This window comes from Cydia strobilella, chromosome 14 (assembly GCF_947568885.1).
Source record: "Cydia strobilella chromosome 14, ilCydStro3.1, whole genome shotgun sequence".
NCBI lineage: Eukaryota > Metazoa > Arthropoda > Insecta > Lepidoptera > Tortricidae > Cydia > Cydia strobilella.
The window spans coordinates 2,738,372-2,765,540 of NC_086054.1; the positions used below are offsets into that span (position 1 = coordinate 2,738,372).

At 39.3% G+C, this 27,169-nt stretch overlaps 1 protein-coding gene across 1 annotated transcript; it reads right to left on the reverse strand.

Annotated features, from left to right (window-relative positions):
- Positions 1-7,639: 7,639 nt before the first annotated feature.
- LOC134747375 (uncharacterized) lies at positions 7,640-24,196 on the reverse strand. Its single transcript, XM_063682001.1, has 3 exons — positions 23,917-24,196; positions 8,177-8,320; positions 7,640-8,106 (listed from the first exon to the last, which is right to left on the reverse strand). The coding sequence occupies exons 1-3, from the start codon at positions 24,194-24,196 to the stop codon at positions 7,640-7,642; spliced, it is 891 nt and encodes a 296-aa protein (XP_063538071.1).
- Between the last annotated feature and the right edge of the window lie 2,973 nt (positions 24,197-27,169).

Sequence of the window (27,169 nt, forward strand, 5' to 3'; positions counted from 1 at the left end):
TTTGTCTTTGGTTAAAAGTTATATTAGTTAAGAACGGGCCGCGGGAAATTATTATAAAGCGGTTCGAAGATCCGGAATTCGGATACAGTTTTGGAATAAATTGACCGTGGCTCGGATTATTCTGGGAGTTTGATGTCATCTTTGGTTATGATCGTTTTGTGTATCCTTTAGCTTGATGCTTTTTTTTTAAATGTTTACTTTCCGGCTACCATTTCTAAATTCTCACTAAACTCCTACCCTAATCCGGCCCTGACCCATGTGGTTACTTACCTTTTATTTTTCAATGGTTTGAGCATTATTTAACGATGTAATTTACATCTTTTCCCTTGATTTCGGTTATTTCTATTATTTTGACATGTTTATTTTCTTTGAGTGACATAATTTGTCAAACTGTTAATTTTTCTTGGTAAAGTTCAAAAGCTCTCTCCACGTGTCTTGGTAAAGTTATTTGTGTTCTTCCGAGCCACTAGCTTAGGAGAGTATGGAATTCACACTCATCAGATTGTATGAGTTATAGAATTCGAACTGAATCAACATGATCTGAATCGTGTAATCATTTTTAAAGAATCGCAGCCCCTTGCAGCACCGCGTCACGGTTTCCAGGTCAGACTTTGCTGCTTAAGGTTCTTTGATGAACATGCATAATATATATTTGTATTGATTTGCTTCTACTCTGACCAAAACCAGGTCCTCGCTTTCTTTCTTCTTTTCTGCGCACTCCAGCATAAAGATTATGCGCACCATGGAATGAACACTATACTGTGAGGTGGTATGTGTTTTATCATCGTGAACTGTGTTTTGTAATAGAGGCGCGACAAAAAGCTTAGGACGCTGGCATATAAGAGAAAATAATATATTGATAGATTTATATACGAGGATGGTCGATGGGTGATGTATGGGTAGTAGGAATAATTTTGAGGTTGGATTTTAGATCAAAGGTGGTTGGTTATATGTTAAAAAAAAGGAATGATTTTAGGCCGAGATTATATCGAAATTTGAGTTAGGTCGACTATGACTTTTTGAATTTGGGAAAATTAAATCTTAAAAGTAGCAATTACAGGAGTAATAAAAAAATGTATTTAAAAAAAACTCGTCGGACAGGAACAGCGAAGGAGGGGCCGGAGTAGGAGTGGTAGGAAGAGTAGCAGGTACTGGGTGTCAGGAACGGTAGCACGGCAGCGGTCACGGAGAACTGGAACGTGTCAGCGGTTAGGGCGTGTTTCTGAAGTGGGTCGGGGTCCGAGCACGTTGGCGCCAGTGTAAGGGGGTAGGCAGATAAGAGCCCCACTCAACGGTGATGTAGGAAATGAAAGGCAAGGAACTAGGGCGACGTGAGTATTTATTAATTGGTAATAAAAGGCACCTGTAACAATACAGGCAAGAGTTAGCTGTATGATGCCATAACACACATAAAACACTTTCTTAAATCACTTGATTATATAAAACTTACAATTAATGTGCCTTTCGAATGTAGGTAGACTAGAGATGCGCTGGTTACAATAGCTCGTGCACAATACACATTGCACTTAAATATGTTCATTAGTATGGATTTTATAGATTACATCACAATATCAAATATTAAATACTAATAATAATATTGAATACTATGTAGGAAATAGATGTTTACTGATCGAAGTTTTGTATTGAACTGAAAATTATAACCAACGAAATGGATTCGAAGAAAGATTTGAAAATGGCGATTTAGGATTTCTTTGTGCCAGGAATAATACAAAAGTTGGTAGTGTAACGTTCCGTTACATGCACCGTTACATATACTTCTGCATGCGGCCGTTATTGACGCCCTTTTTTTTACGTGGAGTAATGCATTTAGGCATTCCGCCTAGCCGGGGAACTAGAACGGATATGTCGAACTCGTGGCCAAGTGGCCAAATACCGACTAAACCGTCCACGGTATGCCCGTCTCGCAGCAATGGTGGCGGTGACACGGACGCGTAAGCATTCCACCGCGAACACCACCTGCTGCCGTTGCTGTCCCCTCCTTGGACCCGAAGGCCCTGGAGCCGAAGCTCCCCCTCTCGAAGGTAGTGTGCAGGGCGACACCACACACTGGTCCCTCATGACAACCTCCACTCCGGGAGGAGATGGAAAAACCCCGGATTCCACCCCCTCAGGTTGCCTTAGCGATTTTTTATAGAGGTGGTCATCCTCGTGGCCACCACGCCGGCGCCGGCCAGCAGTGGCAACCCCCCCGGCCGTCATCATAGGCCCTCTGCCTAGACAGTTACGGGGACCGCAGTTTTATACAGGTCAGCGGCATTCCTGTGCCCTCACGCGCCCGAAGGCGCCCGGCCCAAAGGCCCCATCCGCGACCGCAGTCGCCCGGCCCAAAGGCCCCCCTCCAGCACACGCACTCGGGTGAACTCTCCCTCAATGAGAGGACACCCTGTGCGGAACCCCCCTACCCCCCCGTGACAGGACATTGGCAGCACCGGTAAGCAATTACCTGGAAACTGAGAGATTACTTACCGTTGCCCCCGGGGCGCACCGTCCGAGAGCCCTTCCCTTTCCCCCGGATCAGCTGATCAAGAGGAATGAGAAGGGACTGCACTCTGGGAGGTTTCCTGTCCGTAGCACCCCCGTTATTGACGCCCTGCAGACGGGGCACACATTCCTCATTGCACCCCATCTACGTATGCAGTATCTGGAAAAGCCACGCGAACACGCGATCGTTGTAGCGTGGATAAATAATGCCATGCAAATTGTCCATTTCAGCTCCGATTTCAAATAGTTTATCAACTGCGTAGTACCTATCCCATGGCATACTGGAGGGCATAATAGGAGGGTCGGGACCGCGTCTCCACTACGTAGATATGACAGTACCGGCCTTATAGCTGTCAGGGGAGAAGTGGGTCAAACATGCTTTCGTGTACGGCTACGGTGGTTCGCCTAGTTTCTCTATCCACCGCCGCCGAGTATTCATTAAAGAGACGAAAATATTGTGCTAGACACCATATTTTTACTCTTTTTAGTAAATCTTTCGTCCCATTTCGTTGTTCTTTATCATCTAAAGTAAACAAACAATGTACTTTGTTTTAACGTACAGTTCTGTAATTCCCTGGCATGGCAGTGTGTGACTGTCACTGGGACCAGATAATGTTATAATTTTGGGTGGACAGCTCTTGAGTCCGGGAAGTATGGCACTGAAGGAAGGAAAACACTAGAGTTTGCGCTGCAAGGGTAAAACTCACATTTAGTTTACCTCGAGACCCAGTTCCTTTGGAAGTGAAAAAAGCGTCAGTAGGTCTTTACGGATTTCTTCCGAGTATGCCGTCATCTAGGTACCAGATGTTTAGTGGGGATCGAGGTAAACTCGAGTAAATGTGAGTTTTACCCTTGCTCGAGTTTTTCCTTCCTTCGATAATATAGTGATTGGCCTTATGCGTCCGTCCTATTTCGCGGAATTCAGACTGCGGGGTTCAGCTGGCCACTAAGGAGAAAGTTACAGTTTTGTTAAGCACTCTAGTAAACGTGACCCGTTGTCGCTGGTAGAACCAGAGGTTGTCACGTTACTCCCTCCTCCACGTATATTGGAGGAGTGAGTAACGGAGCTGGGTGTGAGGAGGTAGAAAGGAAAGGATAGATATAACAGGGGTAGGTTCTTTATTTATCGGCTATTGTCTAAATATGACACGCTAACAGATGGTTTAAATTACAAAAAGAATAAAAATACGTTTATAGTCGCGCTAGTAGCACGCGCAAGGCAGGAGCACGCACACGGATAGGCGCGCTGATAGCACGCGCAAGGTGAGGCGCGCTGGTAGCACGCGCACAGTAAGGCGCGCAGATAGCACGCGCAAAGGTAAGGCGCGCAGATAGCACGCGCAAGGTGAGGCGCGCTGGTAGCACGCGCACAGTAAGGCGCGCAGATAGCACGCGCAAAGATAAGGCACGCAGATAGCACACGCAAAGGTAAGGCGCGCAGATAGCACGCGCAAAGGTGAGGCGTGCTGGCAGCACGCGCACAGTAAGGCGCGCTAGTAGCACGCGCACGGTAAGGCTCGCTGGGTAAGGCGCGCTGATAGCGCGCGCACGGTAAGGCGCGCTGGGTAAGGCGCGCTGATAAGCACGCTCTTCGAAGAGGCGAGGCGCGGTGACAGCACGCGCCTGTTGAGGCGAGGCGCGCCGATAGCGCGCGCCTAGGAGACGAGGCGCTCCGTTAGGCGCTCCGTTAGAGCAACCGCAAAGCACCACCGGACTTGGGCGCGTGCAGAGAGAGCGCCAGACTTCGCCAGGAACACAGGTACTTTTTAAGGAGCGCGAGCGAGGGTTTCTTGATGGTGCGGGGCCTGGCTTGGCCCCGCACGGACCCTTATAACTGACGTTCCTTTGTTGGGAACTAGAAGCAAACTGAATTCAGATGTCCGCTGGGCCGCTTATATAGCTAGCGATAACATTTTCTAGAATTATTCTTTACCTTATTATTAATTTTGAAAATATTTGAAAATATTTGTTCACCAGTAACAATTTTTAGATAAAATTTAGAACAAACTACTTGAAAACTATACGACCTAAACTTCATGCTAAAGAATTTAGAGTAAATTATTAGTTTGACGGATAATGTCAAAACAAAGAAACAAATATGTCAAGGAAAATTTATAGTGAATTTTAAGTCGATTAGCTTCGAAATTATTATAAAAACATGAAGTGATTAGAAAAACAGCAAGGTAAGTAACCGGACGGGTCAGGGCCGTATTAGGGTAGAAGGAGTTTAGGGAGAATTTAGAAATGGTAGCCAGAAAGTAAACATTTTAAATCAAAAGTTTCAGGGAGTAATTTGGAAGACGAGAATCAGACAGGAAGAGAAGGCAAAAGCGTTAAGGAATTATAGCCGATTGGAGAATCCAGAGCATCAGCCCGTGGGAGTAAGGACTGGGAGTTAGGACCCAGGTATGAGATGCTACAAGGTGAGCTCCTTCAGATGCAAAGGGCGGATACCATCTAAGCCCGCAGCAGAGCTAAGTACCTGTGCGACTTCATCTGGCTTGGCAGAAAGGACGGGGCAAGACCTGTCTGGTTTGGGTGGGAAATGTAGCGGCCTTGAAGGGGCTGGATGTTTGAATAATAAACTAGCGATAGTTTCAGGATTAGAAGGCGCCACGCTATCGTCCGATATGAGAACTCGAACAGCACATCATAAATCGCCTTCGTAAACTTTGGATTCAATTGTTCTTAAAACCGAAGGCGGTCTCAGGGCCGCTGCGTCGGCTTCGACAAAGAGTGAATCGATCGGCCCAGAAGATTCTATGTTCCTCTTAACTATGGTGGTCAGGTTGCTAGCGCCATTTATTTCTGGTGCCTTTAACGCGGTATAGGCAAACGATAGCAGTGCAAGCCAATCTGCCTTACCATTTCTATAATAAACATTTATCGATAGTATCTGATAGTTTACCAAATTGCGCCGCCAAATTGCGAGCTCCCTTAGGGATGAGCCGCAAAACTCGCACGGATTGTTTGAGTGTCGCGAGGTCGTCCAGGCCTAGACTATTACTGTTGATTAAGGGGGCTTGTTGCTGTTGCTGTGCCGTGGGTGTGAGGCTAGAGACGATCGTTTGGGTTTTGTGTTTATGTCCTATATGGACTTTAAGCCCGTGAGCGGTGAAGGTGCGCGACGAGTTATAGGGCTGTAGGGGCAATGCAAACGGGTCGTTGCCTGCATTGAAATAAACTAATCAGCAATAAACTTAATTAGAAAGGACAAGGTCTTAAACGAAATAGAAAAAACAGAGTACTATAGTAAATTAAGAACAACAATAACTTACAAATAGCAATTAAAAAAGGATATAAAAGGATTTAAGATTTTATGTATGCCATTTTTGGTATGTATGCCATTGCCAAGTGCTGAGAGCATCTCCTGCTGTAAAGCGAGGGTGGCTCGCCTAGTATTCTTAGTAGTAGTAATAGCAGTAGTAGTTGCCGGATTCCCTGGAAATCTGTGGAATATGATTCTCTTGGCACCTTGTCTATTTTTACAATTTGTAATGCAGCACTTCATGAGCAATAAAATATAATATAAATTAACATATAAATTGAAATTTTATCAAAATGTGTAAACCACAATATACAAAAGTATTATTTAATAATTATTATATATATTGACGCGTAGAAAGAAAAATACTTGACACGTAAAATGTAAACGAAACGATTTATTTTGTATTTTATCTCGATTCATTTTTTATTTTATTAAATGCTATTACCACATTTCAATGATTACCTAGCAAATTTCTTCTTCTTCTTCTTCTTCTTTTCCTGTTACCCCCTGCTGGGGTGTAGGGCTCGAATCTTGTTCTTCCATTGACTTCGGTCTTGGGCAGCTTAGGTACCCTCCTCCCACCCCATCCCCAATACACCCAGCTCTTGCTCCACAGAACGACGCCAAGTAGATTTAGGGCAACCATGTTTCCGCTTGCCGGGCATCTTCCAGGTCAGGGCCACTTTGGATAGGTGGGTGTCAGGTTTCCTGAGGATATGCCCAATCCAATGTCATTTCCGCGTCTGTATCTCCTTGTGTACGGGTATTTCTCCGGTTATTCTCCATAAGTGAGCGTTTGTGATCCAGTTACGTAGCAAATAGCCGATAGAAACCACTTAGCAATGTTTCATCATTACAAAACCCGAATCACTAAAAGCAATTAATAACCAATTTTCCGATTAGGATCGAACTCGCTGATTACTCAGCAAGTTGTAGGTGGATGCAGAAATTTGCATGGCAGATGACAGTGTTGCTCATTAATGTATTCAATGTATGCATTTCAAGAACTTTCCCTGCATCGTCAATGGTAGTCAGATCACATACATGATACTTTAGTTGCTGCAACTTAATACAGCGTTGTCACTTTCTCTAGTTTAGTTTATTCATCTTATTTTCAGTTGTTATTCAAACAAATCGAAATATACATTTCAGATCGTATTACTTTTCGTATAATGTACATTTACCCCTTGAGATATTCGGCGAGATTCTCGCCGCCGCTCTGTCGGCGCAACCTGACATCGTGACGCTCAGCGACCTCAGATCTCTGTGGTTCGCTGTGGTTGAAGATGTTCGGTTACCAACTTTACGAAATCTTCAAACGCCTTATAAACTGAAATAAATGTCATATACTAAGAAAAAGTGACCCAGGCCTCCAGTGCCCCAGGCTTAATTTAATTTGTTCTAATACTTCTAACAGTCTTCAAACGCCTTATTCTCGGGAATCGCCGGTGAACATAGATCGCAAATTAAAAGCAACACTTTTTTTCTTTTTTTTTCGGAGTGGGAGGAGGGGTGTGGGACACCTTGAGTTCCACTTTCACTACATTTAGCAGCATGTATTGCTTTACTCGTCGAATATAGGCTGGTAACTGCTTTAAGGCCAAGTTCAATGATTTAAATTTTCCGATGGGCATCTTGAGTCAATATGTAATCACTAAGAACATGACAGTTTTAAACCGAAAATCAATTATGTATTTTTATTACGATTCGTCACCAATGTAATAAATGAGAGAATTCCAAATATAATTTATGTTGGTGTCCAGTATTGATTAATAATCTACAGTAACAACACATTTTTGTACCTTACTACTACTACTTCCCTAAGGAAGGTTTTTGCTTCGGCACACCAACAACCGGAAGTCTCTACCGCTACTGGGACGAACAAGTAATTGGTGAGCGCTGAATACTAAATAAATAAATGTAAGAGTAATACATTTTGTTACCTTTCAGCCGTGACCTTATTCGTCCTCGCAGAAGAACGCCCGGCTTTATATTTATACCATACTGTCTTAGGTTCGGAATGGCTGTTTCACAAATCTCAATTTGGTACACCCCATTACAAACCAGTTCACCTAAGTATGAGCGCGCCAGCTTAATCTGATACGTGCCCAGTGCTAAAAGGACTAATTCTTCAATAGTGAGCCTGGAAAATCTAGTTATTTCAACGACCTCTGCATCTGTTATGTTTCGAAACGCAGCTCTTTGTCTATGTACATTGTTTTGCACAACATACTTTCCTAACAAGTTAGGTAGTTTCCGTCTTTCTTTTATGATTTCTATTATGTCATTGGCATATGGTGAATTACCTAAAGGCTCTTTAAAGACGTTTGTGAGCACTGCCGCAACACGAATGTCATTAAAGGTGTTTGGCAGAGCTCTATTACAGTACTCCTGTCAGTAATTTGCAGTCTCCTTTTAAACGACGGTTTATTACTTCAACAACCCATCTGATGATAGTTACTAGACGGGATTTGTTGGCGTCTTCGGTGCTGAGCTGTGTCTCGTCAGGGCGATTAATTGGTGGCAAACGTCCTAAACCCCCTTCTTTTTCTTCTCATGTTGATCAGCGGGATCAGAAGGTAGCGACATTCATTGCCCTGACTGTTGTGTCACGGAGATCTCGCTATACACACTTAAATTTCAGCTTCCAGCAAATAGCAGTTTAAAGCATACTGGCATGCCTCGATGGCGGGGATTTTCTATTACACGTGTCTACGACTTCCAGTAAATAATTAATTGGTCCGTCCACTGACAAGCTCCTGCGAGATAATCTTAGCATCGGACGTTGTTGCTGCGTACGGTCCTGCAACATCGACTACCTATATAACCGTCGGGGCAGACCACTACGGTTTGATCAGATTCCGGAATTTATGTGTACTAGGTATAGGTTTTTTGGAACAGAAAGTTCCCGCTTTGTTAAATATAAGATATTTTGTTACCGATTATTAGATAGACAAATAAAATAATGCGTTGCTCTGAAAACGAATAGAAACGTTAAATGTTCATTTGTCACGTTACGTCCTCCTCCACGTATATGAAGGAGTGCGTAACGGAGCAGGGAGTGTAAAAGAATGGAAGAAGAGATAAGAGAAAATGAAAAAGGTAGAAGTAAAAGGGGTAGGTTCTTTATTTACAGGCTTGACATGAAGTAAAACGTCAATATAACACGCTAACAAGACTGATTCTGGTAGAAAATACAGAATAAGGAGTCTTCTTGGAGAATGCGCACAGGTAGCGCGCACTTAGGAAGGCGAGCGGATAGCACGCGTTTAGAGTGGCGCGCAGTTAACACGCTTCTGGAGAGGCGTGCTGGTAAGGCACGCTGTTAGCACACGCTTGTAGAGGCGTGCTGACAGCACGCGCAAGGTAAGGCGCGCTGGTAGCACACGCTTGTTGAGGCGTGCCGATAGCACGCGTAAGGTAAGGCGCGCTAGTTGCACGCGCTTGTAGAGGCGTGCTGATAGCACACGCTAGTAGAGGCGTGCCGATGCTTCGATGTTGGGGGTCAAACCCCTTATATGCTAGGATATATATATGTGTGTATTGGATGGGAATCCACGTCAAATCTACGAGTAAGCACTGTCTCGTTACTTTTTATTTTCGTTCCAAGGATCGACGGCTCATGGTGGCGGCGTCTCTGGTCGGGTTCACCCGTCCTCATTCTATAATTTTATATTTCTTGTAATAAAAACATGATTTTACCAAAGCGTTTTCCCCAAAAAGTGAATCCTCTGTTGGCCACAGCACACATCAGCTCTCAACTTGGCGCCGGCTGCTGAACGATTTACGACTCGCCAATCACCGGCATGTGTCGCTGAGTTACGTTAGTTTGCACGAGTGTGCCCGCTGACGTGTCAAGTGCGCTGTGCCATATTTGAATAGGCCGTTGTGCTATATTTCTTATGTTCAATATTTTGAAGCAGAGGCGAAACATATTTTAAGGTACTTAGGTACCTCTTATTCTTTGTAATACTTGTTATGTATTCATATTTATCTGTTAGTTCTTATTGGAGTGCTCCGAGTGATTTGTTAGGTCTTAACCCTTAAATGCATGATTTTTTCTTTTTGCCTGAAATTAATATATGTCTTACATAATTGTTTACTGATTCTAGGAAAAATAAAAATATAAATTAAAACATCGATTTTCACTGCTTAACCAGTATTAGAATTTACATAGGGTAAATAATAATATATGTAAATTTATACAATTATTGGTAAAAGATATAAAAAATCTTACTACCATTAGAAATTTATACTATTTGTAATATACCTATAATAAAGATTTTAAATATAAATAATTACAAACCCCGAAAAAACCGCCTAAATTACATATTAAAAATCATTAAATTTTCCCAATTTTCCGCCATTTCGTGTTAAAAGAAATGTAATTTTTTTAAACTTAAATACTGCGCAAATTTCAATAAAACGACGGAAAGTGTATTAATTTACGATCAAAATAATATACAGGACCAAATAGATTTTACCTAATTATGCATAAAATTATATGTTTTTTGTTGTGTACATACATACATCACTATGCATTTAAGGGTTAAATGCATATTTTCGACCCTTCGCTCGCACTTGTCCGGTTTTAGCTCAAAAATGCAGTGGTCGAAAACTAATTTCATCTACGATAAGTGTTTATTCAAGGGAAACTAGAAGAAGAATGAATGACACAAAGTAAAAAAGAATATCAAATTAACAAGAAAAACAAGACATGTCAAAACTACAAGAAATTACAAAATATAAAGAAATAATCATAATCCAGAAAGATGCGACCCATAGCTAGATTCATCATAGGATTTATTGTGTACATGCATACATACGGTTCGCTTCACCATTTTAGTGTAAGGCCTGAGTGGACGCTCGAAGCGGAGCGTTCGGCGGGGCGTGCAGCGTGGCGTCGGGCTCACAAGTGATTTGAGCAGCGTGCACTAAGGCCGCTCCTATACGTTTGCATTTGTTTAACATGCACGCTACACGCCCCGCCCCGCTGCACGCTGAACTCGAGCGTCCACTCAGGCCTTAAGCGATACATTTTAAGACCAATCATAATAAACGCAAAAATTTTAATAACAATACTTCCTTAATGAGACACTGACATATTAAATATACTTAACTGGGTCACGTTTATAAAGTCGATGATTGCTCGACATGTTTCGCTCCATATACATTACTATACTATGGTAACGGTATTATATAGTATAGTAATGTAATGTTGGGAGTACTATTGAGTCCATGGCTTTCCTTTTTAAGTGTATGGGGTTATATATTACCTGTCAACGTTACGTGAAGTTCAGCTCTGGTTTGATTGCCAATTTGACCAAAACAACGAACACGTACATACGTTTCTTTCATTAAATATTTGATAAGCTTCCATAATAAAGTAATTACAACTGCGTATAGAATAAGTAGTAACCGCAAGATAGGACCTCTTAACATTTTTTTTTTCTTATATAATTTTACTCTAAGAACAAATCAAATTCCAATATTTCTATGAATATATTTTGATTTGTGTTTCGGTTTATATTATAACTAGCTTTTGCCCGCGACTTCGTCTGCGTGGACTTAGTAACAACAGCTAAAGTAAGTATAGCGCCTGGAAAAATTCTCATAGCAAATTCAATTTGAGCATATTATGCACACAAATTAGCAGGCACTTCATTAATTATCTCAATTCCACCCCGCTTTTTACTTTCTTAAGGGATGATTTTCGGGATAAAAACTATCCTGTCCTTCTCAGGGACTCAACATATCTCTATGCCAAATTTCATCTAAATCGATTCACCGTTTTAGGCGTGAAGAGGGAACACACAGACAGAAAGACAGACAGACAGACAGACACTTTCGCATTTATAATATTAGTATGGATTTTACATAATAATTTTCACAAAACTAACGAGGAGCATTTTCATAGAGCGCACGCGTTGGTGGTCCGACGCAGACTGCGAGCATGAATGTATATTTGATATGCAAAGAACGTTTCTTTTATTATTAGGTAGTCGATTCCTTGTTTTTTGTGTAATGATTTGATCAGCAAACGTTTTGTGTCATCATTCATCAACTCGACCTTGTCAGGATCTCACTAGGATTTTGTAAAAAAATGCTGCTGAAATGATCCGAACCAAAGACAATTGTGCCATTTTCAACCAAAAGGGTACTTATTGTCGGTTGTCAATAAGGCGCTATTTCCATATATTAGCTTCAATTCGAAATCAACCTTATCGACAAGCGACAATGTGGTACCTTTTGGTTGAAAACGTCACAATTTATCGATATGCTTCTAGGCTCTATGGGGCAGTAAAATTGCTTGTCGCGCAGAACGTGTGTCGACGTCCGTACGTGCCGAGGATAGACATAGTATATACAAGTAGTTATAGACGCGCCACCGAGCGACCGGGGGTAAGAGAAATAATATTTATATAAAATTTGGGCAGCATAGGATTTCTTCTCTTTCACTCTTATAAATTTCGGTATTTCGCCATCGCCTCCTACCTATGATGCCACCCGGTCGGTGATAAGGACTAAGCATGGCACTATTTTCTCTTTCCTCCTATAGGAATCGCAATAAGACTATCTTTCTCTATCAAAGAGTGTCAGGCCCTTGGTGCCGAGCGACCCCTGGCGGATAAAGCTTCTTGAACAGTAGGTACGTTTATTGTCTGGAGTTCCTTGATTTATTTACTAGCGTTTACACGTGAAATGGTTTCCAAACTACCATAGCAGGATAATGGTGGTTTATTTTCCAAATATTCACACGAAATAAATAAATCAAATAATAACTAAATCGTATAACCAACCAATACACACAGATTGAATCCGGGTGGCTCAATACATTTCTTCCGGCTTAGGATTCGTAACTTCCAGGTCTACAACGTGTTTTTATCTATATTTGTGTTTTTTTTTGGGTGTCATTAAATCGATCTGCAAAATATTCCTATTTTGATGAACAAAAATATATATTCGCTCAGCCAAAATGTGTATTTGATCAGCAACTTAAGGTTAGCAAGTATTTCAAAATCAGTTCGCAATTAATGTCATAATGAGCTGCTCTAAATTGATTTGGTTGGCAAATTAATTATTTGATCGGCAGTAAGCGATCCACCATTAATCAAGTTTTGTTAGGCAATCAGTGGGTAAGCGGATTATTTCATTTTTGGATTACAATTTAACTGATCTGTAAAAATTGGTTAGCAGATCAGCAAAGGGCCTCTTTGCGGTTTTTTGGCGCTGTAGGAGCGAGTTCGCGTTGTCCTCGCGCGATCGCTCTGCGGCTTCCTTTTGTGTTAGAACGGTGACGCTAAAGGAAGCCATTGCCGCACATGCCTCCTCACTGCTGATATTTTTTTTGTATTCTTTTTGAGGAGGGAAAAATGCATTCCGCATACCACCCGGATGCGGGGGGTGACCCGAGCAGTTATGTGGGACTCCCGTCTAGACTAATGAGGTCCACGGTGTACCCACTAAAAAAAAACCCATATGCCGCCCCGCCGCCCTGGGGTTACAGGAATGCTTACGTACTCATCTGCGACCTCACCAGCGGCTCCTTCACGAATGTCCGAAGGCCCTTCACGCTAGGCGCGCCAGGTGGTACGACGCGCCTTCCTCCTCGGCTTCCATTTTGCGTTGTAGCACTTACTGGTATATATAACGTAGGCAAGGCGGTTTTCTTCAATATTATTCCATTTACATATTGCTCCGGCGCAAAGTGTCTGCTACACACCCGGCTCTCAGAGTTGGCCGGGTGTCCGACTGCTTTCGCCCAGAGGCGCCTCATAAGTTTGTCCTTGGGGTAACTGTAATATAAAATATAATAGTGGGTTACCTAAAAAACTCAATTTTTATGTCACGTCTGGATACACTTGTAAGACCCAGGGTTTGGTAACTGAGGGATCTTGATTGAGACAAACGAAACTGATGAAATGAATGTATTTCTCACAAGACAGGCACAGGGAACAATCTTGAAATACAAAGAGCTTGATAAAATCTAGCAGTAGTGAGTGAAGAATTTCGCACGTGTATCGAACGACGTACAGTTGCGAAAAAATAAGAAAAACAACAGTAAGGAATAAAAGCAATATCGAATGTTGCCTTTGGAAACTTAGCTTGCAGTAAGAAAAAACGCCTCTTTTTTGACAGTGACAGGCGTTTCGGCAACTGTTCCTACCTCCATAGCTATTCCATTAGCGTTCCATTCAGACAACTTATTAAGAACGATTTTTTTATTTTTTTTAATACCACGTCGGTGGCAATCAAGCATACGGCTCGCCTGATGGTAAGCAGTTACCGTAGCCTATGGACGCCTAATAATAATACTACGCTAATTTACGCGATTCTTAATAAAAGGTGAGTGTCAACCTTTAGCGTGAGATTTTGACGTTGGTAACACTGTATAGACAATTTGGCGGAAAAGAGAAAAAACTTGACATTCTAATTTACAGAGAGTAAGGAACGCGTTTCCTAGCGGCCTTTAATACTATATATAGAACTAATAGAAGATTAAGAACCTGTTATGTCAGTGAGATAGGGTGTAAGAGTTTAACCAGAAGAGGCTAAACCAGCCCACTTGGAGCGTCCTCCAAACAGGCCGGCCCTGGTTGCCTCTTCGCTTCACCGTGGGTGACCAAGCCACTGTTACTAAGCCCCTCCACCACGACAAGGTGAGCAACCCGCGGGGGGTGAGCAACATAACCTAACCGACTTTTCCAGTAGCAGTTGGTTTTCACTGGCACTTCATTGTCACTGCTGCACTCATAAAATTCATAAAAGAGAATTAGTCATAACCTTTGTTCGTCGCTTTTCTCATCACTAATATCTTACACCTATAATACTCACAAAGTACCAAAACTGATAAATATCACCGACAAATTATACGTTAGAACACCGCAATGTGACTGCTAATAATCATCGAATGACATGCACGCACACGATTGACTGCTCGTGTCACGTGATGGTCACGTGGGCTGGTTCTGCCGAGTTTTCGAAAAAAACGTAACCCACCTTATTATATCAGATTAACATTTCTTTAATATGCATAGGAACGTGTCAAAAACTGCCAACCAATTTTTAAATCTTGCTGACCAAATAATAATTTTGCAAATGGTGGTTTTTTAAATACTAGATCTGGATTCCTTGCTCCTAGGGCGGCATACCTACGACCCTATACGCGTCTCATATTAGCTCGGTGCACTTTATTTCAGTTAGGGAGAAATCCCATATATGAGTAGTGTGATATGGGGAGTTCTGGCTCACTTATTAAAATTTAGGGACCAATTGGGCATTCTTTTCTTTTGTCCGGAATAACTTCCCCATACCCCTACTCCAGCCCATTACAGTGGCAGTGCAGGCTCAACTATTTATTAAGCAGATCGATATTTATTGGTCATAATGTTGACCGGTTGGAATTCTTTGCTGAACAAGTTGCAGCTCGATTTTTATTTATTGCCAGGAACATACTTGTATGCTGTCCAAATGATTTATTGGCTATTTTTTTTTTCAGATCAGTTTTAAAAAAGGGTGATCATTTAATTACTTCCCTTTTAATACTTATTAGGAATTTCTAAAGTTTTCTTGATGATTGAAAGATTTTGATAATTTGTACTTGAAATTACTCTGTTTACCTATCTATGCCTTTTTCCTAGAATACCTCGCAATAACAAGTTTGTGTAATATAAACAAATGGATTTGAGGGTGACATTAAGTAATTAATGTTTGCTTTTCACGACATTCCGTGGGTTGATAAAGATGACGATTTGATCCGAAATCGATTAAACTTTTTCAATCATAACCTCAAAACCTTTTTCAAATATCTGTAACAACGCAAAACATTACCCTAACTATCCGAAAGTCTTAAATCTTTCCCTTGGTTTATCTAAACTTCAACTACATTTAGCTGGAAATAAGATAGTATTTGCTATGCAGAATTACGCAAGTTGAGAAGTTTTGAAAACAAACTTTTGACATGCCGTGTTTCGGCCGTGGCGAAATTGAATATGATCTTCATTTAACTTTGTGTTGTCTTTCACTTTTGTATGGGCAAGTTTTGAAATTTGAATGGCTTTAACGCGTTTGTTTCTTTCAAAAATCATGTTGCTTATAGTTTACAAAATCATTTGAAGATAAGTCTTTATAAATATAAATATTTGGGGACAATCTTACACAATCGACCCAGCCCCAAACTAAGCAAAGCTTGTAGTATAATGGGTACTAGGCGACGATATACATACGTATATATATATATAAATACATACTTATATACATTGAAAACACCCATGACTCGGGAACAAATATCTGTTCATAACAAATAAATGCCCTTACCGGGATTCGAACCCAGAACCATCGGCTAATATCAGTATTGTAATACGAGCAGGTTTCCGCAAGGAGACTACAAGCGCCTATTTTGGGTAGGTAACAAATAATATTTAAAAAAGAAATGACACAAAATCTTAACAAATAATATTTAAAAAAGAAATGACATTACGGTCATTATGGTGGCATTGGAAGCATCGTCTGATTTGTTTATTACAGTGACGATATGGCTAGTATTTATGTCTGGTCTAAAATACTGTTGCCGCTAACAAACGTTCGAAAATTTTGGAATGTTTATTTGACTGTGGTTTCTGATCATGATCATGACGTGACTGTTTTAACAAGTACATGTACAAGTACAAGTATGGCGTTACAAACATTCGCGACACTTGACCATTGTCGTGTTTCTCGCAAGGTCTAGACGGTCTAGTCTGTAAAACTCAAAGTGTTAAAGTAATACACCAATCATCATCAAATAAAGGCTTAATCTTTGAGAACCACTCCCTATTATATTCACTCATCATGGTAACTTCAACTAGATCCAAGGTTTTCTAGTGTAAAAAAAAACTCATTTTCTAATATGGCCCCTATGCCTAAATATATTCTTTTTATCAATAAATAATAAAACCCTATCGTGCATATATTTTCAAAGACTTTTTCATTATCACTTACTGCTGGAAGACACCACCTTTCTCTAACTTTATCAGAAAACCATACATTGTGGACCAAAGCCAATAATCCCATTCCATTTGGAGGCATCCTCTGTTGCTTGTAAGCTATAGGGAACATCAAACCCTTCTTTAAGAGAAGACATTTGCATTTCATTCGCTATTTTTCTCTTCTTCTCTTCCCCACCTATGCTAATAGTACTTCCAGGGATGTCCTTAGAAAGATTGAGGTGAAACTCTTCTATTATTTTAAGATGAAGCCTTATCGCTATTGATCCTGAGGCTATAGCACGCCTATCTTTCTTCCCCTTTCTGCATGTTTTGTATAAGAACAGAAACTTCTAGCGTAATCATCTAGCTATTTGTTGCAATTTTCCTTTCCATTTATTGTTATTTTCTTAACGTATTGTTTTTGTTTACTCATGCCATCTTTAATCTTATGATGAATCTTTTCTTGTATACCACCTTAGTAAATTTTTTGAGAACAAATAATTTTGAAAGACCATACCATTTCATACCAATATACCAGTTTCAAACAAAGTGCTTGGAGTTTTACCTAGATTGTTCTTTAATAATATTAGGCAATAAATGCTTTGGGACATGTTGTACTTCTTAATATTTCAGGATCCCATGTTTGTCGTCCTTTGCTTAAAACATCTGAATTACTATTTTTTAAGTATTCAATAACTTTGTTTGCATTTTTAACTATTGATAAAAAAATATTTATCAAAAATATTTGAGCAAACAATTCGACTATTCCTGGAATGTAGTTTCCCACAATTCCTTCTTTAGTACTTTGTTCCCCATTATTTCTTTGTAAGAGTCTTTTTTTGGTTTTCTGTTGTATTCATATGCCTTATTTACTGTGGCTGCAACATATGGTGCAGGGCTTCCGTATCCATATGGAGGTGGATTTGTGTACAAATATGTACCGCTCATCATATGCAAACCGTCTGTTGTTTCGGGGTTTATATAGGCTTTATTGATACATAACGACCTGGTTTCTATATCTTCTGGCCAACTTCAAGTACATGCTATAAGGCTATTTAGTTTGTTTCTTTTTAAATCTCTCTTTGTATTGATTCATTACTTTTATTCTATGAAAATACTATCTGTTACTGCTGCAGACATAAATGTAATTTCATGTAATTTTATAAAGTTATGTAATTTCATGTTCCTTCGGTGATTTAGTCACTTTTTAGACTTTTTGGCGTAATCTTCTCTTGTAACAAAAACTCTTGATTAGAGTTGTGCCGTTCCCGGTAACATTCCCCATTTTGTATGGGAAAATTTCTTGCTCGGTAACATTCCCCATATAAAATGGGGAATGTTACTGGGAACGGCACAGCTCTACTCTTGATCTTAAAAACCTATTCAAACTTGTATATTATAAGGTCTTCCTTACGTAAAAATACAGATATTAATAAAAAGTAAATATTATTTATTTGTAGATAGACTTAAAGATTAAAAAGGAAAAAGGAAGAAACATTAGGTAGGTAGTTAGGTAGGTACTTATTCGTAAAAAAACTACTCGACAAAGAAAGTTCCTCAATACTACTTTAGTATATTTTATATTATACTTTTTAACTCCCTACTAGTAGTAGTAAAAAGGCATAATATGTACTAATATTTTTACTGCGTACCATTACCATACCCTATTTAGAAATAAGAAATATTCAAGACTTATCGCCTAACAGGCGAACATTTTCCGACTATCTTCCCAAAGTTTTACAAGTTTAAAAAAGTTCTAATAACCTAGAATGTACTAATAAAGCCCTTATTTATTACCCTAGACAGGTAAGCTGTAGGTGTAGGTAAAAATACCTTTCGTTTAGCCGGCGATATCGCACGACTTTAACTTGGTGCTGCTGAGGCGCCGAAAACTTGAGGGAGATTATAAAATTATTTAGTCTGTCGCAGAGTAGTTAATGTTTAGATTATTTTGCTTTATTTTTGTTATCTTATAATGTGGTGAACAAAGATGAAATTAAGTTGAAAACTATAAAAAAATATTTCAATTTCATTTTTGCATAAAATAAATGGTTTTTTTTTCTCATAATTATTATTAAACTAATATTTCCATATACAATTTTACTTCATCTTGTCGTTTAGGGGATTTAGATGATATTAATTCTGTATTTGGAGTTGTGTAGTGCAATAAAGTAATATTAGGCAAAACGTATATAAAAAAATTAAAGATTTCACAAATTATATTCTAAGCTTTGTACGAAATACAAGTAAAGATAAAAAAATAATCAATTCATTACTAGCTAGGATCGCCACAGTACTTATTAACTTAAAACTAAATTAAATTCGTTTCCGTTAGGGTGGATCGGTTTAGTATGAAAAAAAAATTTTTTCTGTGTATTGAAATGGGCATATAATCAAAAGTTGCCCACATGCATAAAACTTCAGAATATGAAACATTTTTAAAATTGGTCCATGGCAAGTACTGCCCCGACTTAATTAAAGTTTTGAAAAATTTAAACTAAAATTGCATATCAGGAATAAATTGATTCCTAATAAATAATGTTAAAATTATTAAAAATAAATAAATAAACAAGCAATTTAATAATGCATTTTGGTCTGGTATCATTGCTATTCCCTTAATGGTCAATATGAGTATTTTTAACTGTAGTTATACCTTAGAGTACTCTACATTGTCAAGAAAAGTGACAAGTTATATGAGACTGTTGTCATCATCAAGTAAACATTCATTTGTTAAAAATGTCGTTGTCTACTTTGCGAAGTAATTTCATGTGCCCTGTATTTGGCCATGGAAGAGATTTAAAAGTTAATGTTTTGCCTACTTACGAAGATATCATTCTGTGCTACTTATGGACCTCAGGACCAATAGGAAAACTTCTGAAAGACTGTGAAAATCTGAAAATAGTTTCCTTCGAGTCTATAATATAATATATTTATTATCGGATTAACAATTATTATTATTCAATTAAAAGTATAACTAAAAGTAACTAAGAATAACAACTTATAAATAAAAAAAAAATTAAAAAACAAAACTACTCTTAATTAAAAAAACATCTAAATAAGGCTTCCGCGGCATTGTGCCAAAGATGCTGGCAGCATTCCCTCGCTGAATATTTATGCGCTGCGAGAGAAAGCCGCCAGCTCTCTGGTCACCGGTTGCGTCGACGAGCTTTTTGCTAAGTTCTTTAAAAAGAACTTTTGCGCTTGGACCCCACGGCACCAGTGTCTCGACACCAAATGCCACAAAGTGGTATTGTGGGCCGAGACCTCGGTACTTAGCGAACTTTTTGCCTTCAGCCGCCTCGGCAGCCGCCCCAGTCTATTAAATGTGATTTACCAGATTTTACAAATAATACAAAGGATCTAAGCACAGACCAACTGTACTTGTATGATATTTGTAATGCAATAAGTTGTGGCCATTGTAATAACAGACTGTCACAAAGAAGCCCTGGTAAAATGGTTCACTCTAGGTGGCTTACTACAGCAAACAGAATCGTTAGACTATATGTTTCAACGATTTGTTCATCAGTGAATTTATTACATTTATTAAGTTTATTTTGCAAGTATATGCTCCCATGTGGTTCGCGATCAAATCGAAACCAAATTAATGCACTGATGGTGCGAGACACTTATATAAAACTATCCAACTTTCGAGATGTATGCCACAACAGTTAAAATCAGTGGTAGACCCAGTAATACAACGAAATGGTTTCTTTGGTCATGTAGAAAATATATGAATTGCTATGTTGGATGATGACAGACAGGAAATAAAAAGTTTGGCACTGCAGAAAATACTCCAGTCAAGGGATTTTCCACAGACGAGTGAGAGAGTCTTTAAATTACCAAAATTCGACTTTGCTTCTACGGATTATGGAAACTTTCCATATATAACTAGCAGATAAATATCAAAAGATGTCTCTAACTTCGTCCCTTATTCTGCCCCACCATAACGCTCAGGTGTACCGCTTTTAGCGTTTATTAAGACAAAGTTTCCCTTTCCCGGCGACCATTAGCCGTGTGCCATACTTGCTGTATTCGGTAATAGTAATTTTCTGAACTAATTGGTTTCGTTCAGAAGTTAAACTTGAATGTTATGTTTATTACGTTACTAAATCTAAAATAGTCAAATAACTTGAATCTTTACTTAATATCATAAATGCGGAAGTAACACCGTCAGTCTATCTGTCTCTTGGCACTAAAACAGGCCACCTGATCCTGTGGCCTTAAGCCTGTAAACAGCATTTTAATGAAATCAAAATTAATTAAGGTTACCGGTTTGGCGGTTTTTTTTCGACATTTAGAGGTAGGTATCTGGCTGCTGGTTCCCTGTTTTTCTATTGGGACCGTGCACGACGACAGCGCCACACAGCGGTTGCAACTACAGGCTCGTATTTTATTTTCTTTAAATGTATAGGTACGTACGAGCAAGTATTTTTTTTACAGCATTACAATGTAATGAATGACGCTGATTGTTCGATAATTTTTTTTATGAAATGTAAGCGTGTCCGAACCGTGAACGATTCGTTAGGATTAGCAAAGGTTAGACGAGATACATACTAAATTAACATTAAATAATAAAATAATAATATATAAAACAATATCATAAAAAGAAGGGGAATCTAATGTTCTATGATGGGTATTCCACAACCGTCTTCGCAACCAAATCTTTCTATTCTTCTCGTTCCTCTAATTCTCATGGAGACCGCTCTGATGATTGATATTTGTATTTTGACTTTAATCCAGCTTATTGTTTGTGAGTATTAAATAATAATGTTGGCATACATTTGTAACTAAGAACCAGTCCTTACATTAAAAGCGCCAAGGTCAAAGGCACTCGGTATGACACGCTCTAGAGCACGTAATGGGAGTTTACATTCATTAGTTTGAGACCCTAGGTGTGCGCGAGCCCCTGGAGAGGACCGTGGCGCGGAAATGGGTAAGACGACAAATTTAATTACCACCTAGTTGAAATTAATGTACGAGTTAGGTGAAAGCCATTTGGCTCTAGAGCAGCATTTTTTGTTGCGAAGAGACACTTTGAAGAAGCCTCGTAAGATCGTATTTGTTTGTCGTTTAAGGCAAAAAATATTGAATGTAGAAAAGGTATATTGTCAAAACAATCATGCTGCCAAGTTTGACAGCCAAACTAGATGGCTCGAGGCAAAAAGTATGTTTTTATTTATATGACAATAAAAAAACGAATGCTCATGCGATGGATTTTTATACTACTCATTGACAATTAGAAAGCAAAAATAACATTTTAAAATATTCAACTCATGATTGCGATAATTGCCAGTATATTTACATACATTTTTATAGGACGAGTCATAATATAAACAAATTACTCATACTTTACAATATTATTTAAAAATGAGTAAATAAATTCCAATTTGATCTTTAAATCCTAAATTACATTATTTTAAAATATATAAATGTTACATAATTAGCATAACTACACGACGTCAAATTAAAACTAGTCAAACCCGTTCGTTATCGCTTGCGGTGCAAAAGAGCCAAGGCATTACCCCGTTGGATGGCTATGGACAGCCTCTGCACCAGAAACCATTCGGAGCGGGGGTCTTCTCCCTTTTGCCTAAGTCGGCGGCCTATGTCACGCACAAATTGTTTCGCGTCAGCACCCTAGCAGCCCTTTCTACCGCAAAAGGAACGAAAATATACCCCGAGCCCAATGGAGCATACTTTAGGCGCTTCACCGCCGCCTGAGACTCGGCCGCAGCCCCGGCCGTGCGTGCTCTGGACCACGAAATAAATAAATATGTAACGTGGAGTCATATAAATAATGACCTGACACTGTAAAATTTAACCATTTTTTCAATTATTTCATGGAAATTTGATTTTAATTTAAGAATTATCAATAGAAAAGAAAGGCCTTTCTTAATTGATCAATCCTAAATTAAAATAAAAGTAAATGATTGTAATTAATATAAGGCATATCGGACAAAAAAGAAATGCCAAGCGAAGACATCTCGTTAACTGAATTTTGAAGGCAAAGCAAAAATAATTATGTTTCATTAAAATAATAGGCCTAATCCAGCTGAAGGGCTAACAAAACTTAATGAATTTCTTCAATAATACTCCAGTTAACTTATTAACAGATATTAATCATCTATTCTTACAAAATACGAATGCCCCTTCATTTAAATTTCTCTGAAACAAAAAAGGGAATCTTTCACAAAATTAAATCCTTAAATCTGGGAGCGGGTATTTGGAAACAATAGGTAGTGCTTGGACTTCGAAACGCCTTCGTCAAAAGGGTTGTGACATTAAAAGAAAAAATGTCGTAACTTTATAAGATAGGGTCATCAGTTACGTTCTTTTGTCGGAGGGCTAGTTGGTTTAGAATTAGCTATGGCTATAAAATGCAGATGGCGATTTAGCTCTAAAGACCACAGGATAAACTGCAGAGGACGTCAATGGTGGACTTATTGCTTTTATGGGCGTGAAATTGACGATACTCGTTGAGACAAAAATAAATAGTCGTACTACATTAACAAACGACAAAATATGTGTCATTCTCAATTAAAAGACAAAATTAAAATCACGTGACAAAACATGATCATCAGACAAATTTCTCCTTTAGTAAATTAAAACGAATTCTTGTGAGAATTTCTTCCAGCCTCCCGAGTTCTCTAAAATTAATCTCATAAGTTCCTTCTCTGACTACTTTGGATTTTCTTGGATTTTCCTTTATGACCTCTGCAGCATTTTCTTCTGTGATTCCATACTCACCAAACTTGACTGTAGTTCTACGTTTTTTTTCTTCCCTCCTCCCTCCTCTGTTTTCTATTACTGATTTTGATTTTAATATTTATTTCTTTTTATTTTTCGAATTTTTTTTTCGTTTTCTCAATTTTTTTCTCATTGATCTATTCTTTATATAAATCTAATGTCTTAATCTAACGGTTTAACATAACTATTTCAATTCACTTTTAACAATTTAATTTTTAGCTATCAGTATGTGCTCGCAATCAATTTGCTAATACAAAATTATTACAAATAGGCTTAAAAATAATAATACAAACTAGGTATAAATAAACTTAAAATAAAGGCCCTATAAATAAAACAAGTCCTCCAAGTCACTGCCGATGGGCAGTGTGCCCAGAAGGCTGGCTGCATTGCCACGTTGAATGGCAATGCTAATGCGTTGAGCAAAATACTGGCCAGCCTTCTGGTCCCTTGTGGCGTCTATAAGGCGCGCCGCTATCTCTTTGTATACCCGGCGCGCGCTTGGCCCCCACGGCCCCAGCGTTTCGACCCCAAACGCCTCAAAAATATAACTGCTGCCAAGGGTGGCATATTTGCGGCGTTTGAGGTCTTCTGCCATGGACGCGGCACGACCAGCATTACTGCTAGTGCCCGGAAGGTGGGACGGCGCGAGGGTGTCAACGCATGTGGCATCCCAGACTAGAGGCCGTCCCATCCTCCAAGGCACCAACGGCATACCGTCAAGCCTCTTGCTATCGTCCCTAGCCAGACCTACGGGCTCGAGTATGGCCGGAACTTTGACGCTGACAAAGGCCCTTCGGATGACATCATTGATGCTGGCGTGTCTAGGTATTCGTCCGGCGCTTCTGCCGCAGGAAAGCCCATATTTGTATTTGTATATTCATAGCTTTGTTTGTATAGATTAACTAGTTTATAGATAAATATAATTAATTTACTAGACTTATATTGACCGGGATATAAACCGTGATTACCTTTTGTATTATTTGTGAGCAACACAAATTATACAAAAGGTAATCACGGTCTATATCCCGGTCAATATAAGTCTAGTGAAACTAACCGTGAATCATTTAAAACTCTAATTATAATTAATTTAATTTGCTAATTCGTCAATTCTTTCTTTTTACAAATCAACTCTTCTGTTGGTTTTTTCCGCATATCCGTTGCAATCTTTTTTTTCCTGATGGGTGTCGTTGGCTTGTGACGCCAAACAGTTTGTGTTGGTTCTTTCCGCATATCCGGTGCAATTTTTTACCCGACTGCCAAAGGAGGAGGGTAATGTTTTTCGAGTGTATGTAAGTATGTATGTATGTCTGTTTCTTTGTGGCCTCCTGTAGCCTAAACGGCTTGATGGATTTTGATGTATGAGGTATCGTTAGATTCGTCTTGATCACGGGAGTGTCATAGGATACATTTTATACGGGCCTACGGGATACAGAGATAATATTTTCTTTACTTTCACCACGTATAATTTCACTTCGAGTTAACCGCAGCTATGTATTACGAGTGTAGTATATTACGAGTATCCCAATTAAACGTTGAAAGGCTGAAATGCCGGACACACAGCCCGCTGAGGGATGGGAAAGTGCAGCGGCTCTTTTCGACTTGGGCGTTATCCAACCTCTTTATGTATTTCTTAGTTTTATTTATTTTGCGGTCTGTGGACCCTGCGAGCCCATCCGTAGCAGCCACCGGTTTCCTGACGCGTCCTATCTTTTGCGTATTTTGCTTTGTTTTTTTTTCCACTATTTGGCCAAATGCTGAACATTTAAAAATAAAAATAATACTAATTTATAAATAGATTTGTAAAAATGATTATGAAAACTGTTTAAATTGACTAGATCGCAGCAATGACAATGAACAATCAAAACAATTATGAACATGTAACCTGAAGTATCAGAATTACATTATCTTTTTTAAGTCGATTTTTGAATTAGAAATAAAATAGTCCGATCGGGTAAAATGCACACCAGCGTTTCTCGGCACGGCAACAGATTTCGGTGGTCCATTTTATATAAAATCTAGCAACCTTCGTAACGCAAAAATAGAGAAGTGTTTCCTCTGCATATTATAATAGACAAATAAGCCTGATGATGCAGGTTTGGAAAAAGTCTGCAACAATGATTATTATTTTCACAAGGGAAACGCGTGTTTTTTTTATTTTAATGACATTGAGAGGGCAATCGTCATTTTTTTTGTTTCTGTGTATAATAGCAGACGAAAAGGGGCACATACACCTGCGGTGTGGATCCCATAACACTGGACACGTTTCATTTGTGTATTGTCAGGGCAATATTCGTGTAATGTGGGAGCGAAGGGATATCGTCCCATAGTCTCTACTGACAAGATTTGCTTGACCAACTATACTTTAAAAAATCAAATTAACAAATAATTCTTTTATTTTCACGTCACAATAAATAAAACAGTAAATAACATCCATGCATAGATCGTGATCGGCAACGCAGGCTTCGTCAAGTGGACACAAAATCAAATCAGCAACAGGCTTCGTCATCGACTTACAAATGATGTAATCCGCAACAGGCTTTGTCTAGCTTAACCACTAAATTAAACTATTTAGGTTATGGTGCCACCCCGGACCGTAGCCGGCCCAAACGTCCCCATGACACTGGCAGCGTTGCCCCGTTGAATTGCCAAGGAGATCTGTTGGACCAGGTACGATCCGGAGCGAGGATCGCAACCCCTATCTCTCAGTCGCCGACCCAATTCCCACACAAACTCCTTAGCCTCCGCACCCCAAGGTCCTGCAGTCTCCACCGCAACTGGTATAAAATCATACATTGGTTCCAAGGCAGAGTACTTCGTATGCTTCTGTTTAGCCGCATACTCCGCAGCTGAACCTGCAGCACCAAAAAATAAAATAAAAAATTAGTTTGGTGCTGAAAAAAGTTAAAATTAGTCGAATTTTCGATCAAAGTGAGCAACAAGTCGAATGACCCGCGCCCATCACTAGCGAGCGAGCTTCATTATAATCTTGGGATTACGCCGGGACATATTTGTGTTGCCAGCTCAAAATTAGGACACGCCCGGGATTTCGGATTTAATTTATTCACGTCCTGAAAGATGCTTGAGGTGTTAAGAGTCGCGTGGAAAGCACTGGAAGTGTGAAATGGCGGTTGTAATTAATGTTGTGAAAACTATTAGGGGAATTCATCTCGCATGTAGATAAGTTAATTTTACTATGATACTGTTGTGTTACTGAGGGTTCCGTGGCCGAAGCGATAATAATAGACAGTTTCATATATTAGGTTTGGTTATGCCTTTAAAGTTTCGTCATATTTCTCATATCTATCTGTGCACAATTTACTGTGAAATAGGTAAGTCTAAATCGCCATCTTCATTCTCCTCCACGTGTAGGGCAACTGGCTTATGAAGACACACACACGATGGATGACATGGAGAATGGAGGTTGATGGAAGATGATCGAGCTTGAGGAAAGAAAAGGGGAGTAGAACGGGCTAAGCGGGGCTAAAGAGAAAAAGAAGAAGTACAATTAGTATAAAGTTAAAGACCTATGAAAACAATACATCTATAGAAATAACAGTGATAAAAAAGTCTAGATACCTAGTCTGATTTAGCTATTACATTATAATTTGATAGAGCGTGCCATATTGATTAATGGTGTAAAAAAAGAAAAAAGGCCGAAAAGTTATCTGAAATTTTAGAGACGGAT